Consider the following 16,642-nt stretch of genomic DNA (forward strand, 5'->3'; position numbering starts at 1 on the left):
GAGCGCTGAAAAGACATTATACCCGACAATCTTTAGGTTATAAATGTATCATGATAATGATTAAACATCATGATAAGCATATGTACAGTATATATGAAAAGTGTGTGTACAGTTAGATTAATCTTTCAGTAGGTGTTGCATTATCTTGAATTATCAGAACAATTTAAAATAAAATTAAAAAGCATCTTAAACTTCAGATGGAAACAAGAAAGCTTAAAAAGAGAGTTTAAATAAATGTTTAAACTTCACAAATTTGCTTATTTGATTTATGACCTATAGAAACAGAATCTGAATTTTATTTCCTATACTTTCTATGTGGGTCCCAGACTTTTAAATATTTATTTTAGATTATGTAATTGGCTTTCCATACATTTTAATTTCTTCTGATGTAATATAAATAGTCATGTGGTTTGACAAGTGAATTTAAAAAAAGCACATATTCCATTTAATCTCCATATAAGGTATCTATAAATTATATTAAACAGATTTGTATAGAGAAAATGTCATACAGCAGGTCAAACACACCATAGTAACTCTTAATAAAGTGATAAATGAACAATGTGTAAATGGAGAAAAGGAAATACAGATACAAGCAAACACATAAACAGTTAATAAAGCCGACAGTGAGATTATCAGTGTATTCATACAGTACACAAGCTCAGATCACAGGATTACTCACTTATACTTTATAGTTCTTCATCAAAGCCAGATCAATCACGACTAAACACACACACACACACACACACACACACACACACACACACACACACACACACACACACACACACACACTTCACTGTGAAAACCAGAAGCACTGAGTTATTTAAATGTACGTCAAAACGAATGACCAGAAGAGTCGCGCGTTCGTTGTTTTCTACACATGTAAGTTAGCTGAGCTGTATATGTTTAGTTTGTTTAAACTGATATCTAACCGAATGCACTTTTCTTACCATTTAGTGGAGTCGCATTAGACATCTCCCTGTTCTCGCATTCTGACTGCACTGTCTGTACCTTACACACACACACGGAGCTTTTTGGCAGGGAGAGTCCTACTATGCCGAAGGATTGGGCCATGAATATTAATTACGCCATGGTGACGTCGCCTCCCAACCGTTTACCAACGTCAGCTTAGCAGCCAATCAAATTGAGCCATTGGTTTAACGTCAAATTTTCTCACTTACTATTCATGAGCAGAGGCTTCCCAGTATGATTCGTCATGACGCCTTGTTTTGCAGACTCGCGCGGTCGAACACGAATCAATCGATTGAGAATCAGACTCAACGAGCTGATCGTGTTGTTCAGTTTGCACTTCAGCAGCGATCGAATTTGGTGTTTTTTTGGACAACAAAAATAAGATTTTTTTTAGCCAAGTTTTACCTACACAAATGTAGATTTGTTAAAAAAAAATTCTCCGTGTTGCAACATTTAAAAATTATTTTAAAAAAAAATGAATTTCAGTCCTTAAACCAATCAAAGAGGAGTGAGTTTAAACGCAAAACTATATATAAATGTTGTTTATTGGTCTTGGTCTTATTGTTAATGTGTTCGACAATGATGGTATGTTATAATGGTATGCTTTTTGTTATTTGAAATGATTTAATAAAATAAAGAAACCTTCAGCAGCGATCACATCTGCTTTACTAGCCCAGGAGACATTTAATGCACAAAAGAAGAACATTGTTACAGTGTAATTGTACATTTAAGTACTGAGTAAGGCCTACTTACTATAAGGATAGGATTCAGATTAGGTTTGGTTTAGGCCAGGGTTAGTTGCATGTAAATTATGCATAATTTTAGTAATTAACAAGGACACTGTAAAATAAAGTTAGAATACCACACAAAAATACAATTATACATTAGTCTGTCAAGCTTAAACAAACAAACAAACAAAAATCAATATAAAGAACATGTTTTTCATGAACAACAGCACAGCACTGATATTCCAGCCCAACAAGATCATACAACTGTAATGTAAATACACTCTGGAAACACTTTATAAATACATTGTGGAAAGTGTGGTTGAGGTGTGGTTGAGGTCAGTGTTAACAACATAACTAAACAAATACAAAAACTATAAGTATATTAAATAATATCACAAAAGGTACAGAAAAAACTTTAACTAAAATTGAAATGACCATAATAAAAAATGTGATTATACACTATAATTGTCACGGTTGATGAATTCACTGGCTCTGTGTGTATGTGCGTGTGGGTTTGGCCGCTGATTATCACTCAGCTGATTATCAGCGCCAGCTGCCGTTCATCATCTGTGTCTATTTATACTCATTGTCATTCGTCTTGTGTTTGTCAGATCGTTGGGTTTGTTCATGTGAGTTTGTCTGTTCCCCTGGCCGTTCGTCTAGTCTCCTGTGGATTACCTGGTGTGTTCGTGATCGCTCTGCTTATCTTCCCTGAGGCCGTTGTTCCTGCATTATCCTGCGAAGGTTTGGATTCCCTTTCGCTCCACATATCTTCACGGAGGATCTGAGTTGTCCATTCAGTCCCTGCGCTGCCAAGACCAGACATGTTCCAGCATGGGCTGGCTGAGCGTATACAAAGAGAGATCTACGTGCTGAACCTGCTCAGGTCTGTGCATCGAACTGGCTCTACGGGTTGACGCTCGCTTAAACCGGTTGGAACAGCGCACGCACCAGACCTCGGCTCCCGCGAGGTTCGAGAGTCAGTGGTCCACCAGCAGCGATACGGTCAGCCCCGTCTTCCATCACGAGCCATGCAGGTCGGAAGAGCTCGGCTTTCCCGGGAGAACCAGGGGACTTTGTTTATATTGCGGAGGCGCTGGACATTTTCTGAACGACAGTCCGGTAAAAGATCAAGCCCGATAGTAAGTAAGAGGTTACTATCGGGTGGACTCTCAGTGGACAAGCCCTCTTCTTCAACCCTCCTCCCGGTAAGACATCAATGGGCAACCCATTCACACCACTGCCGGGCCTTATTGGACTCTGGGGCGGAAGGTAATTTCATGGACCTAAATCTTGCCCACCAAACTTCACATTCCCATCACCTCTCTCACACGTCAGATTACTGCTAATGCACTCAACGGACAAGAACTCCCTAACATCCCTCTCTGCACTGAACTCCTAATACACTCATCACTTCTGGTAACCATTCGGAGGAGATCTCATTTATGCTCATGGACTCCCCGCTCATCCCTATTGTACTTGGTTTCCCTGGCTAGTGAAACATAGTCCCAGGGTGGACCGGGGTCACAGTTCAATCTCGGCCTGGAGTAATGAGTCTTACGCGTCTTGTCTTGTGTCTGCTTGTTCGTCTGTGTCTGGTTCTGTGTTGCAGGATGAGTCGGTGAATTTGTGAAACGTGCCCGCCGAGTACCTCGACCAGAAGGAAGTGTTCAGTAAGTCCCGTGCTGCATCTCTACCTCCGCACCCGCACCGTCCCTATGACTGTGCTATAGAGTTACTGCCAGGTACGTCTCTGCCTAAGGACAAGTTATATTCACTCTCTGCTCCAGAGAGGGAGGCCATGGAGAAATACATTTCTGATTCTCTAGCAACCGGGTTCATCCGTCCTTCCTCTTCTCCAGCGGGGTTCTTTTTGTGGGGAAGAAGGATAGGTCTCTGCGACCTTGTATTGATTATCGAGGGCTGAACAACATCACGGTAAAGAATACTTATCCTTTGCCATTGATGTCTTCAGCCTTCGAGAGGTTACAGGGAGCATCCATCTTCACAAAACTGGATTTACGCAATGCTTATTTGGTTTGCATAAGGGAGGGGGATGAATGGAAGACCGCGTTCAATACCCCCAGGGGCCATTTTGAATATTTGGTCATGCGTTTCGGTTTGTCTAACTCCCCTGCGGTCTTCCAGGCACTCATCAATGACGTGCTGAGAGACATGGTAGATCAGTTCATTTATGTCTATCTGGATGACATACTGATATTTTCATCTTCTCTCCAGCAACATGTTCAGCACGTCAGACGAGTGCTTCAGAGGTTACTAGTGAATGGGCTTTTTGTCAAGGCGAAGAAATGCGAATTTCATGCACAGTCTGTTCCTTTCCTAGGTTACATCATCTCGTCCAAGGGAGTGCGCATGGATCCCGACAAGATTGTCCAGATTCATGTAAGGCCCTACAGAGGTTTCTGGGGTTCGCCAATTTTTACAGACGTTTTATTCGCAATTTCAGGCAGCTAGTCGCTCCTCTGATGGCCATGACCAGGACGACGTTCAGGTGGTCCGCTGCAGCCGAAACTGCATTTTCCAACTTTAAGAGCCACTTTGTTTCGGCTCCCATTATCATAGCCCCTGATCCTTCACGTCAGTTCGTGGTGGAGGTCGATGCATCAGAGGTGCGGTTCTTTCCCAGCGCTCTTCCTCGGACGACAAGATGCATCCTTGCGCGTTTCTTTCACATTGTTTATCGTCTGCCGAACGTAACTATGACATTGGTAACGGAGAATTGTTGGCAGTCAAACTAGCATTGGAAGAATGGCGTCATTGGTTAGAAGGGTCGGGGGTACCTTTTATCGTCTGGACCGATCACAAGAACTTGGAATATATCAGATCCGCCAGGCAGGCTCGGTGGGATCTTTTTTTTCGGCCATTTTGATTTCTCTCTCGTACCGCCCAGGTTCTAAAAACATCAAACCGGATGCTTTGTCTCTCGTTTTTGACCGCTCCGACCGCCCGTCTACTCCCGAGTCTCTTTACCTGAGAGACTAGTTATCTCCACACTCACATGGGAGATCGAGTCGAAGGTCAAATCAGCCTTAGAAGGGGTAACGCCTCCGCCCCGGTTACCCAACGAGTCGGTTATTCGTGCCGGAGGAACTGCGGTCCGACATCATTCGATGGGGTCATTGTTCCAAAGTATCTTGTCATCCAGGAGTAAACCGTACCAGTTTTTAGGTTAAGCAACAATTCTGGTGGCCAGCTATGGCCCACAACATTCAGGGTTGTGTTTTGGCCTGCTCGATTTGTGCCACTGGTAAGACTTCCAGTCGACCTCCAGATGGGTTACTCCAACCGCTGTCTGTCCCTTCGAGACCCTGGTCCCATATAGCGCTAGATTCGATCACCGCCCTCCCAAGGCAAGACAGTCGTTTTGACTGTTGTGGACCAGTTCTCGAAGGTGGCTCATTTCATTCCCTTGCCTAAATTACCTTCTGCCAAGGAGACCGCGGTAGCAGTCGTAAATCACGACTTTCGTTTACATGGCCTCCCGATGGACGTGGTCTCCAACAGGGGGCCCCAATTTGCGTCCAAATTCTGGTGATCGGGTCTCATCTACATCTGACTCTGTTTCACTACTCTCACTTGTGTTCAGCAATAAATGTGCATATTCACTTGCGATTGAATCTTCTGTTTATTCGAACGTAACAATAATATAATAATAATAGAGTATAAATAATATTAAAATAAGGTGTTTGAGGGTTAAAGGGGTCATGACACGAGAAACCAAGTTTGCCTTGATCTTTTGGTATATAAGAGGTCTTTGTGTCATTAAAACGTCCTGCAAGTTTCATAGCTTAAGACGTCCTCCCCATTATAAACGAATCATTTATTTAATCAAGCTCTAAATACAGCTCGTTCTGGATCCATGGTAAGAAGTGACGTCGCGGTACGAAGTGACGTACCATAGTGATGTGCGGGTCGGCTTTTTTTCCAACCCGCGGGTCCGCATTTATGAAATTATTTGGCCCGCCCCAGCCCGCCCCGCACCACTGTATCTATTTTTACAACCCGCCCCGCACCGCACCCGCGACCATAAAATAGACATGCGTTGTAATGGAAATGAAAACAGCCTTTATTACAGCCTGAAAGTGCAGAAACATCGCCATGTTAACTGACAACAACAGACGATTATGAATATGAATGAAATGAACCATAAATCAGGTCATGTGTTAAACATTTTAAACATTTACAAAGCACTTCACGTAGCCGAAACTGCTGTTGTCTCCTGCTGCAACTATTTCTGAGAACCGGTCCCAAACATTAGATTTAGCAGCCTGACCTTCTTTTCTTTTAATGATGTAAATTCCCGACCTCAATATCTCCCTCACCTCGTCTTCCATCTCAACTTTTATTTCTCCTTATTTTGTAGCTTGCGGTGGGAGCTGTTTGGCGCGCCGCTTTCGTGACATCACGTGACCCCTCGCCTGGGCACATCACGCAATATACGTTGCTGCGATCTTCATATTGTAAACTTATCAAATAACCTAATAGAATATGAAAATATATATTCCCAAATATTTCATATAGGCTGACATTTTTTTATTTTGTTTTTAATGACCCGCCCCAACCCGCCCCGCAAATAAAGTGACAATTTCTTTACCCGCCCCAACCCGACCCGCGGGTAACCCGCGCATCACTAACGTACCAGCGTTTGCATACGACCGCCTCCAGCACAAGGCAACTACGCTTTAAGCGCAAGACAACTACGCTCATTTCGTATCGCTGTCGCCCCGCGCTCCTCACAAGTGTTCAGTCGACGGACAGCGAGTGGGTCTGTGTGTACAGGGAAATTACGATGCCGCAGATGTGCTGTTCCTGCTGTGGACAAACGACATCTTTGAATACGCTGCGAAAGATCCAGTCGTCAGGGAAAAATGGATGCACTTTATTTTTTGCGGACGTCTCAGTCACGGCAGTGTTAGTTTAAGCGTTTGTTCTGTACATTTGAAGGATGACTGTATTGAGAACAAATCCCAATATGATGCTGGCTTTGCCAGAAAACTGTTGCTCAAAGATAAGTCCTTGCTGACTATTCTGGGCTCAACAACGACGACGCAAACTTACTTTTTACCATGGCTAATATAAACACATTTGTATAAGAGAATCTTGAAAATATGTCGCCTTTCTAGTAGTTACATGTGATAGAAAATAAAAAATGTTGCCTTTATCAATGCTGCATCTTCAAAGATGGCCTGTGCATTTTTGGTGGTACACCCGATCATTTCATTGAAATTAGTTAAATAATGTTAAACTGTTAGCAAATTAAGCTATAGGATAATTATGCAACAATAATCCTTTTTCAAGTGTCTCGGGTTAAAATGTTTTTATTAATTCAAAATAGTTTCACTTTCCATGTGGACACGGGCTGATCCAGTCTTCGTTGTTGTGGTGATGGTTCATTTTCCTCTGATTCCGGCTCAAACATAATAAGGTTTTATCGTTGCAAGAGCCATCGCTTCGCATGCATCACCCGCTATTAAACAGTTGTGCCGAATCCGCAAATGTTCTGGCTGGGGGCGTTAATAATTGATGCATAGGCACTGACGTTAGCCAATCATAACAGTGGGCGTTAACACTGAACTCTTAAAGGGGAAACACCCCCAAAACAGACTTTGTGAACCAGAGGATGAGAAACAGGGAAAAGGTCATAAATCACTACATTTTAAAAATGTAAAAAAAACTATAGTAATACTATAATTGCACCTAAGGGAACATAATAATAAAATAAAAAACCCATGTCATGACCCCTTTAATAAACTGCTCTGTGACGTGACGAGCTCCTGGCTTCAGTGAGCTGGTGACGCAGCGACGGCATGTGGACGTACTGGTTTGTTTACTAAAAGAAATCATGCAAATGGAAAAAGGCAATGGTCACGTTACTGCCGTAAGCGTTTCAGTGTTTGGATGATGTACAGTGAACATTAACAGCGAATATACCATTTCATATCAGCAATCACAATCAGCACACACACATCTGTCAGATCTGTGATGAACACTGCGGTGACGTCTCGCGCACACACACACACACACACACACACACACACACACACACACACACACACACACACATGCGCACATGCACCTACTGATGTGTTATGAAAGAAAAATGCAGATCTACACAAATGCCTCTAGATAACGTCTCAGGTCTTTGAACACGAGGATCTGAGTGATGTGATGAACACATGACGCAAACCTGAATTAATGCAACACTCACCAGATTTCTTCATCTGACTCATCTTGATGTTCGAGGCTCCGGTGGCCTTTCTCAGAGACCGGGCTCCTCTCGACACCTTACGGTACTTGCCAAGCCAGTCAAACTTCGGCTCTTGCTTCGGATGTTGCTCACACACATCTAAAAAGATCAAAAAGTATGCGTTTATACCTAGATGAATTAAAGCTCCACCAGTTTCAGAATAAAACCCATAGAGAAGCTTGTCTGATGCATTAGCTGACTCCTATCTATGTTGTTCTGAGAAAGATAAAGAGGAACTCTGTCATTTGCTCTTCCCTTTCGCCACTGATCTCTCTCTCTCTCTCAGAACTAGTTCACACTATCATCAACATCTACACACACAAGTTTAACTTCCTTTTGCGCGTCAGAGTTCCTATATGACCACAGGTTTTCTACTATCTTACCTTGCACATTTCTAATATTCTTCCTGCTTCCCTTTCCCCTGAAACTCGCCATCATGAAGGTCAAACATCACTTATTCCTTGATTTAAGGTTGACGAAATTACTTCAAATCAGGAAAACATGGATCACATCGGCTGATCATTCAGTGTGTTACAAGCCAACTCAAACTCCTCCTCTTACACCGCTCTGTCGAGTCTCTCTCAACGTGTGTGTGTTAAATCTAACTGTTGTCTGAGAGGTGAGAGCGCTGGATGCATCAGAATATCCGAATCACTACGTCTGAGTAACACTATTTTAAAAAGAAATATCCAGTTTTTGGAGGCGGGATAGCGAGTCGTCCATGCAAACGTTTATTACACAATGACTCCAAAAGTTCACCGGGTGAATGAGTGACAGAACAGCACAGCTGACGCCTGTCTTTCACTTCAACAGGTTTCAGACTAGCATGAATGGGAGACGTGAACACACACACACACACACACACACACGGCTCAACTCGCTCGGCAGGATTGCTATGGATGGTGTCATGGTTTTCTGTGAGCTTTCTTCAGCATCAGGGTGAATTCCCACTCATTTGATGGACCGCTGAATGTGAAAGTGTGTAAAATAGTTCGATTTAATGTCTTTCAAAAGTCTGGGGTCGGAGGATTTATGCATGAAATCTCTGCATTTATGTGATCAAAAATACAGTTAAAACAGTAAAATTGTGAAATATTATTAGCATTTAAAGCAGCAGTTTTCTATGTGAATATATAGTAAAGTGTAGTATATAAAGAGATATATTCAGTCTTCAGTGTCACATGATCCTTCAGAAATCAGTATAATATGATGATTTGATGCTCAAAAAACATTTATGATTATTATCCATGTTGAAAATGGTTGTGCTGCTTCATATTTTTTTTATTATTATACATTTTCCAGGATTCCTTGATGAATAGAAAGTTCAAAAGAACTGATTTTATTTGAAATAGAATATTTTGTAACATTATAAATGGTTACAGGGTTCGTTCAGATACTGTCACATCTCTTCAAGCAATACTTTCTTTGGTGTTCAAGGACTTCGAACAGAGATCTCACTTATCAAAAAATATCTTTATCTTTCAAATCCTAAAAAAGACAAATATCAAATATATGACAAATATCGCTTTCTTATTCAAACTGATTTTTTCTTCCATGAATATATGATTGACCCGAAGAATGAAAACATTATCATATACGTGGATATTTATGAGCAATATCACGCTAATAGCCATGCGAAATGACAGCAGCGTTAATTTTGTGTGAAAAGATTGTTTTATCAATAAAATTAAGAAATAATTTCACATATATGTTTTTTTTATAATTCAAGCACTTTTCAAGTACCTTTTAATAAATACGGCTGTTTTCAGGGGTTTTCCAGGACTTCAATTTCAAAAAGTCAAATTCAAGCACTTTTAGCACTTGTACGAACCCTGTAACTATGGGTGTATTCACACCAGGAAAGTCCGCTAGTTCACTTGTTTTGGTCTGGACTAAATACAATGTTGATTTTTTTGTTTGGTTCGGTTCGCTTTCACGCTGCCCTCTTTGCAAGTGAACCAAACATTTGTAAACAAAACCACATGTGTGCTAAAGTCATCCATTCATTGGACAGACAATCTCAAGCAGGGAAAAGCAGAAGTGCAAAAACAGGAAATTTATGGAGATCTTTTGAAGTGCAATTTTTATTCTTTTACTGATTTGGTGTTATCAGCTACTAACGCAATATGAAGAAACTTATGAGCATCATATGATACAATATTAATAATTAGGATTTTGCGAAGACGAAGACGTGCTGCAAGAAAGCATGCTCTTCACTGATAAAGCTCTAACATTATTAAAAAACAAGTGAACAGTCAGTAAAAAAATAAGAACAAATACACAAATTAGGCCTACAAGCAGAGCTGAATACGAAATATTAAAGTTACAAAGTCTAATTCCGGTACAGAAATGAATAATTATGCCTAAATGTAAAAAAACACTAATTGTTCTTTGTAGAAATTAAATAAATCTAGGCTATATAGTTTAATCTTTGTTAAAGCTGTTGTTTTATTAACATTAATGACACAGACAACAGTAGGAATGCTGAGTTTCTGCTCGGACCGAGAAAAAATGACAAACATCTGGTTTCTTTTTCAACTAATACAACCGAGAGAATCCTTGCAGAGAATTTAAATACACTGGGCTCGTTTGCTGCGGTCCGAGCCCGAGTGCGATTGTTCCCGGCTCGGGTTCGGGACCCCAGTGCGCACCGGGTCCGCATGACAGCGTTCACATTAAAGGGGGGGTACAATGGTGTTTCATATATTCAGAGTTGTTTACAGTGTTAAAGAGATGGATTCTCATGCTAATAATGGCCAAAGTTTGAAAAGTTATTTTGAACGAATAACAGAGAATTTCTGTGCTGAAAATCATACTTCCGGGTTGCAACACGTTTCGGCTGGTTTTTTTCTATCGTAGATCTAATGACGTAGACCAGAGTGGAACTCCTTATATGAGCATTGCTCTCGGAAAAGCGCGTTCACGCACACGTCGACCAGAGGAGAGAAAGACCGCGCTCATCGACGCATAGACATCATATATCTCTATATAATATCTATGCATCGACGCGCTACTACCGGAAATCATCATCAGCAGCGCTAAATAGGAATGGTTGATGTCAAGAATGTCTCCAAAAAAGTGTGTTTTGGGATGTGAGGGAAAATTTACCTTGTTCAGCTTCCCAAAGAACCCAGTGTTACTGGAACAGTGGATGCAGTTTGTATGTTGTGGATGCTCCCGCTGGACTCTATAGCTCCGCCCACGCCCACAATCAAGGACCTCGGCTTTTTCCGGATAGAATCGGAAAGCTGTATTTTTATTTTATAAATATGATGAAACTAAAGACTTTTTGGAGATATGAAGGACGCACTATTACTCTATAGGTACTCAAGATTAACATGAGATTGACTGAAACTAAGTATTTTACCCCCCCTTTAATGATTTTTCATGTGAACCGTGCCCCGTTCCGAACCAAACTACCAGTGTGAAAGCCCCTAAGACGAGCCCGTCTTAAGGAAACGCAAAACGCAAAAGAGGAATCAATTCGGTGTTGGAGTGCTATAACGTGTCTCTCTCTCTCTCTCTCTCCTCTTCTGCGTTTAAAATGGTTTGAATGTGTAGATTACTCAGTTCGGTTGTTTGGTCCGCACCCGAGTGCGATTGCTGTATTCACACCTGCCAAAAAGATCCGCACCAAGGGGGGAAACGAACTTGAGTTCGATTCAATCGAACCAAACAAGGCAGGTGTGAATACACCCTATAACTGCAGTGCGTTTTATGACACCATTGACCATAAAGGCTTGCACACCGGATAGTTCTAGGAACGAGCAGCAGGAGGATGCTGGTTCCCTTGAGCTAAGCTCACATACACTGAACATTTCAAAAACTTTTAGCCTTTTATGTTCAAACGGAGTCGCACGCACACACACACACACACACACACACACACACACACACACACACACACACACACACACACACACACTAGAGGTCTGTTACCCGACCCGAGCCCGTCGGGTCCCGAAAAATGTGCGGGTTTCGGGTCGGGTTCGGGTTAATGTTTAATGAACAGCCTCGGGTTCGGGTTTAACTAAGAAAAACTATATATATATCATTTTTAAAAATTATTTGTTTTATTTTATCATATCATTTATATCACAAAACTGTTTTGCGCATGTGCTACCGCTCTCGCGCGCTATTTCAGTCACAATACAGACAGACAGCAGACGACAACAAGCAAACCAAAGTCTGATAAAGCAAAAAATGACTGAGGGAAACTCATGACAGTTCAAATGATGTAGGAAAAGCTGCAATCTGGAAGCAGTATGATCTTGTCGTTCCAACCAGTAAAGAGCCCAGTGGTTACGTGCAGTGTAGAGCTTGCAAAGCTGTCTTGGCGTATGACAGCAAAAAGACAGGGAATTGGTACGTTTTTTCTCTCACTGCTGTGCTGATAGGGCCGCTGCGCCTACATGTATTTGTTTAATATGTCAAGCAATCATTAAATACAACATAGCATATTGCAAAAATGGTATTTGCTGTGAGAAACAGAATGGACCTCGGGTTCGGGTCGGGTTCGGGCTTAATATGTAAATGTGATTGTCAGGTCGGGTCGGGTTAAATGATCGCGGGTACGGGCTTCAGTTTAAAGCCCGTGCAGACCTCTAACACACACACACACACACACACACACACACACACACACACAGGAGCTCTTGAAGCTCCGCCCTCTGTGCCGGGAGCACCAGCTCATTTGCATTTAAAGGCACACACACAAAAACGGCGTGTTTTGCTCACCCTCAAAAAGTGACAATTTTAACATGCTGTAAAATATGTGGTATTTGGAGCTAAAACTTCACATACACACTCATCAGAGACTTATTTTACATCTTGTGAAAAGGGCATTACACCGCTCCTTTAAGGTCTTACCGCTCCACGCCCGGTTGACTTCTCCGAGGAACAGTCGGCTCTGAGATCCGAAAGGTAACTTCAGCTCCAACTCTTCGTCAAGAAACGTCACTCGTACTCGAGTGTCCGCACCTTTATAATGAGAAAATAACTAGCCGTTAAGAATCCCAGAGATGCTTTACATTTGATACTCAAGCTGTCGAGACGAAAATAAACCCTCACCAACGACAGCAAGCTCATCTGGAGATGAAACTGTGGAGATATCAGAGAAACCATTATAACAATGGAGCATATGAAGTATCCCTTCAGGTGTCTTAACTAAATAATCCAGTCTAACCTTCAACAACCGAAAAGTCATAAGAAATGGGTATGATTTCGTCCAGTGTGACATCATCGCCAGTGATGGCCATTCTCCGATGGGAATATAGGAATAACCTGGAGAAAATATGCAACATCATCAGCTTTATAAACAGATTTTGTCTTTAAGATTACATAACTTATGTAATTAACTAAAGACACACTATTAACTATGTTATTGCTAAGATATCACATGCTATTGTCAAAATCTTCATAATGGTTCAATAATAAATCAGTAATAACCAGGCTTCTCAAATATTTTTTGGTAACACTTTATAAGGTTCATTAGTTAACATTAGTTAGCATGAACTAATAATGAACTGCACTTACACAGCATTTATTACTCTTTGTTACTGTTAATTTCAACATTTACTAATACCTTATTAAAATCGGGTTAACATTAGTTAACACTGTGAACTAATATTAACAAACAATGAGTAGATATATTTTTATTAACTAACGTTAACAAAGATTAATAAATACATTAACAAATGTAGGGCTGTAAATCGCGATTAATCGAATCCAAAATAAAAGTTTGTGTTTACATAATATGTGTGTGTGTGTATTGTGTATAATTATTTTGTATATATAAATACACACTCATGCATGTATATATTTAAGAAAAATGTGTTATTTATATAAAATAGTTATATTTATGTATAATATAAATCATTTAAAAATATATATGCAGTATATAAATGCAAATATTTCTCAAATATATATATACATGCATGAGTGTGTATTTATATATACAAAATAATTATACACAATACACACACATATATTATGTAAACACAAACTTTTATTTTGGATTTGATTAATCGTGATTAATCGTTTACAGCCCTAAACAAATGTATTGCTCATGGTTAGTTAATGCTAGTTAATGCAGTAACTAATGTTAACTAATGAACCTTATTGTAAAGTGCTACCATTTTTCCCCTCAGACTGTAAATTTGATAAAAAAATGTACAATTAAAATGTTCCATTATTAGATGTTAGTCTCAAATACATGCACTAACCCCACACAAAATATCAACAGTGTGTTATATTATATATAGTATTACTGCTGAAAGTCTGAACTCACGCATGCTCGTTGTTCTGCTGCACCAGTCCGACCAGTTTGCTCTCTCTCACACCCTTCAGCAGCGAAACACACTCCACAGCATGTGCACGGCTGCTAAGGATATATACATGCTCATACAACACCATATATTACGTTTTCGACCACCAAAATATTAGGATGATGACCTACGTTCACTTCACAAGAAGAACAGCCATTTTAGTTTACTGTACATTAGCGACATCTGGCGGACATGTCAGGAATTACACACTGACATTTCCTTTTCTTATTAAAACTGGGCATGCTAAAAAAAGACATGCATTGTAAGCAGAATTTAAGATAATATGGACTACGCGATTTTTTTTATTACAACTATTGATCTACACTGGGTATGTTTAAATAGCTAGCATACAAAGTTTCGCACCAAGTTAGGCTATGCATCAAAACATGCAGTCGATTCAAAAGCACGGCTTTATTTTGAACAGAAAGAGAAATAGCGGTGCTGAGAGGATACAATTTTGCAGTTTTCCCCTTTGGCCAAAGTCTCTTGAATTGCCACGGACTGATCCATTATTCACAGCAAGTCTGGAGCCGATACTTCTTCAAGCGCAAGACGTGTCATTTAAGATTGTTTAAAGTGTGTGTGTGTGTGTGTGTGTGTGTGTGTGTGTGTGTTCCTCCGCGACTTCCCTCTGTGCCACGCCGCAGATCCAGCTCATCTTCATCAGTTTATCAGCATCTGAAGTCGCTTATGAAGAGTCTCGGGGATGAAACCACTTCGGATTGTCCTCTTCTTTAATCTTTATTACTTTTCTTCTGACCGCCAGACACCAAACTTGGCAGAACCAGTGGTCTCAAATCCCACCCACTACACTTTTACTGCAGGTCCAGTAGGTGGCGCTATAGGGATTTTATTTTAGCTCAAAGAATCTGGTATGTTTGTCCTACTATCTCTGAAATGTATATAGTATGCATACTGTAGGCTAGTAGTAGTATGCATATTTTCTGTGTAGGCCTAGGGCTCTGTTTATGAATACTAGCATCCTACTTTAAGTTAAAACAGAACACATTCTAAACAGAATATATCAGGTCAAAATAATACATTACTTCTGCTTTATTCATCACACTGGAATTGGAAAGTCGATTGACTCATTGCATTGTGGGAACAGTATCTCCTGCTGTTACTCTGTTATGTGTACCGCAGTAAGCCTAGATTATCATCCATTTTCCATTTTATAACAGCATCCATTTTAAAATGTGCGTACCTTGCAGTGCATACTACACACGCTGAAGTCTAGTATGCACTGTAAACATGCTATTAAAAAAAACAATGCATTTTTTAGGAAAATATAAAGAACAAGTACATATAAAAATAAACACTAGACTGGGTGCTGAGAAGATAAAGCATTTATTAATTAATTTCAAAAGCAGTTTATTAAGATCTATTGCTTGTGTAAAGGTGAAGCTGGTTATCATGTAACTATAAATATATCAGTATTTCATTGTTTTCACATTTAAGCAGTTACAGAGAAATAAAAATCATTGCAACCCTCATCAACCGAGCTGTCAAAACCTTTATCATGACCATATTGTCAGTACAGTAGTGTTTTCCTGCAAAGTTATGAAATTACATGTCATTTAATAAAATAAGCATAGACTATGCGTTTAGATCTGTACATTTACTTTTAATAAACACATTTCTCTAAAAAAATAAAGTTTTATGTTAATGAGTATGGGTTTTACCCACAGGCTTTTTTATTGTCCAATATTATAAATGCATTATAAATATTTTACATTGTCTAATTTCCATTCAGATGCATAAAGTGCATATTTCATTTGTTTGGCGTTAACTGGTTTGTACTTAACTATTATTTTGCAAGGTGAAATCTGCCTGGTTAAACAATCAGTTTATTATTTTATATAATTAGTATCAGAAATTGGATTATCTAAGCATTCTAAGGAAATTCTTTGGAATAATATGGAATATAAACTTGGTTGTCACATTATATATATATTTTAGAATGCACAAAACCTGTGTACTACAGACAAAACAAAATATGAGTAAGAGAAATAAGCTTCAGATAAAGACATGATTGACTACAATCAAAATGTATACATACACTCTGAGAGAAGTTTGTAAAAATAAAATAGGGCACTTTCTGTATTGATTTTTCTCCAGTGTTTTGAATTATCTAGTGTAGTATGCACTGTAATAGTATAGTATGTAGTGTAGTATGCACTGTAATAGTGTAGTATGTAGTTTAATAGTGTAGTATGTAGTGTAAGTATGTACTGTAATAGTGTAGTATGTAGTGTAGTATGCACTGTAATAGTGTAGTATGTAGTTTAATAGTGTAGTATGTAGTGTAAGTATGTACTGTAATAGTGTAGTATGCAGTGTAGTGTGTA

The 16,642-nt window shown here is 39.8% G+C and overlaps 1 protein-coding gene across 6 annotated transcripts in view; it reads right to left on the minus strand.

Moving 5' to 3' along the window:
* Positions 1–16,558, minus strand: part of inpp5b (inositol polyphosphate-5-phosphatase B) — a 59,564-nt gene extending 43,006 nt beyond the window's left edge. The window contains exons 1-6 of one of the 6 annotated variants that reach the window (XM_079624577.1): positions 14,426–14,454; positions 14,258–14,350; positions 13,154–13,251; positions 13,039–13,068; positions 12,838–12,948; positions 7,930–8,067 (exon numbers count right to left, since the gene is read on the minus strand). In XM_079624577.1, coding sequence (XP_079480703.1) covers positions 7,930–8,067; positions 12,838–12,948; positions 13,039–13,068; positions 13,154–13,226 — 352 coding nt within the window. In that variant the 5' untranslated portion in view covers positions 13,227–13,251; positions 14,258–14,350; positions 14,426–14,454. Of the gene's footprint in view, positions 1–950; positions 1,055–7,929; positions 8,068–8,351; positions 8,719–12,837; positions 12,949–13,038; positions 13,069–13,153; positions 13,252–14,257 lie in introns of those variants that run through there. The other 5 variants (XM_079624576.1, XM_079624580.1, XM_079624578.1 and 2 more) reach the window with 5 other exon arrangements.
* Between the last annotated feature and the right edge of the window lie 84 nt (positions 16,559–16,642).

The sequence above is a fragment of the Phoxinus phoxinus genome, assembly GCF_949152265.1.
Source record: "Phoxinus phoxinus genome assembly, chromosome: 10".
In the NCBI taxonomy this organism is placed as follows: Eukaryota; Metazoa; Chordata; class Actinopteri; order Cypriniformes; family Leuciscidae; genus Phoxinus; species Phoxinus phoxinus.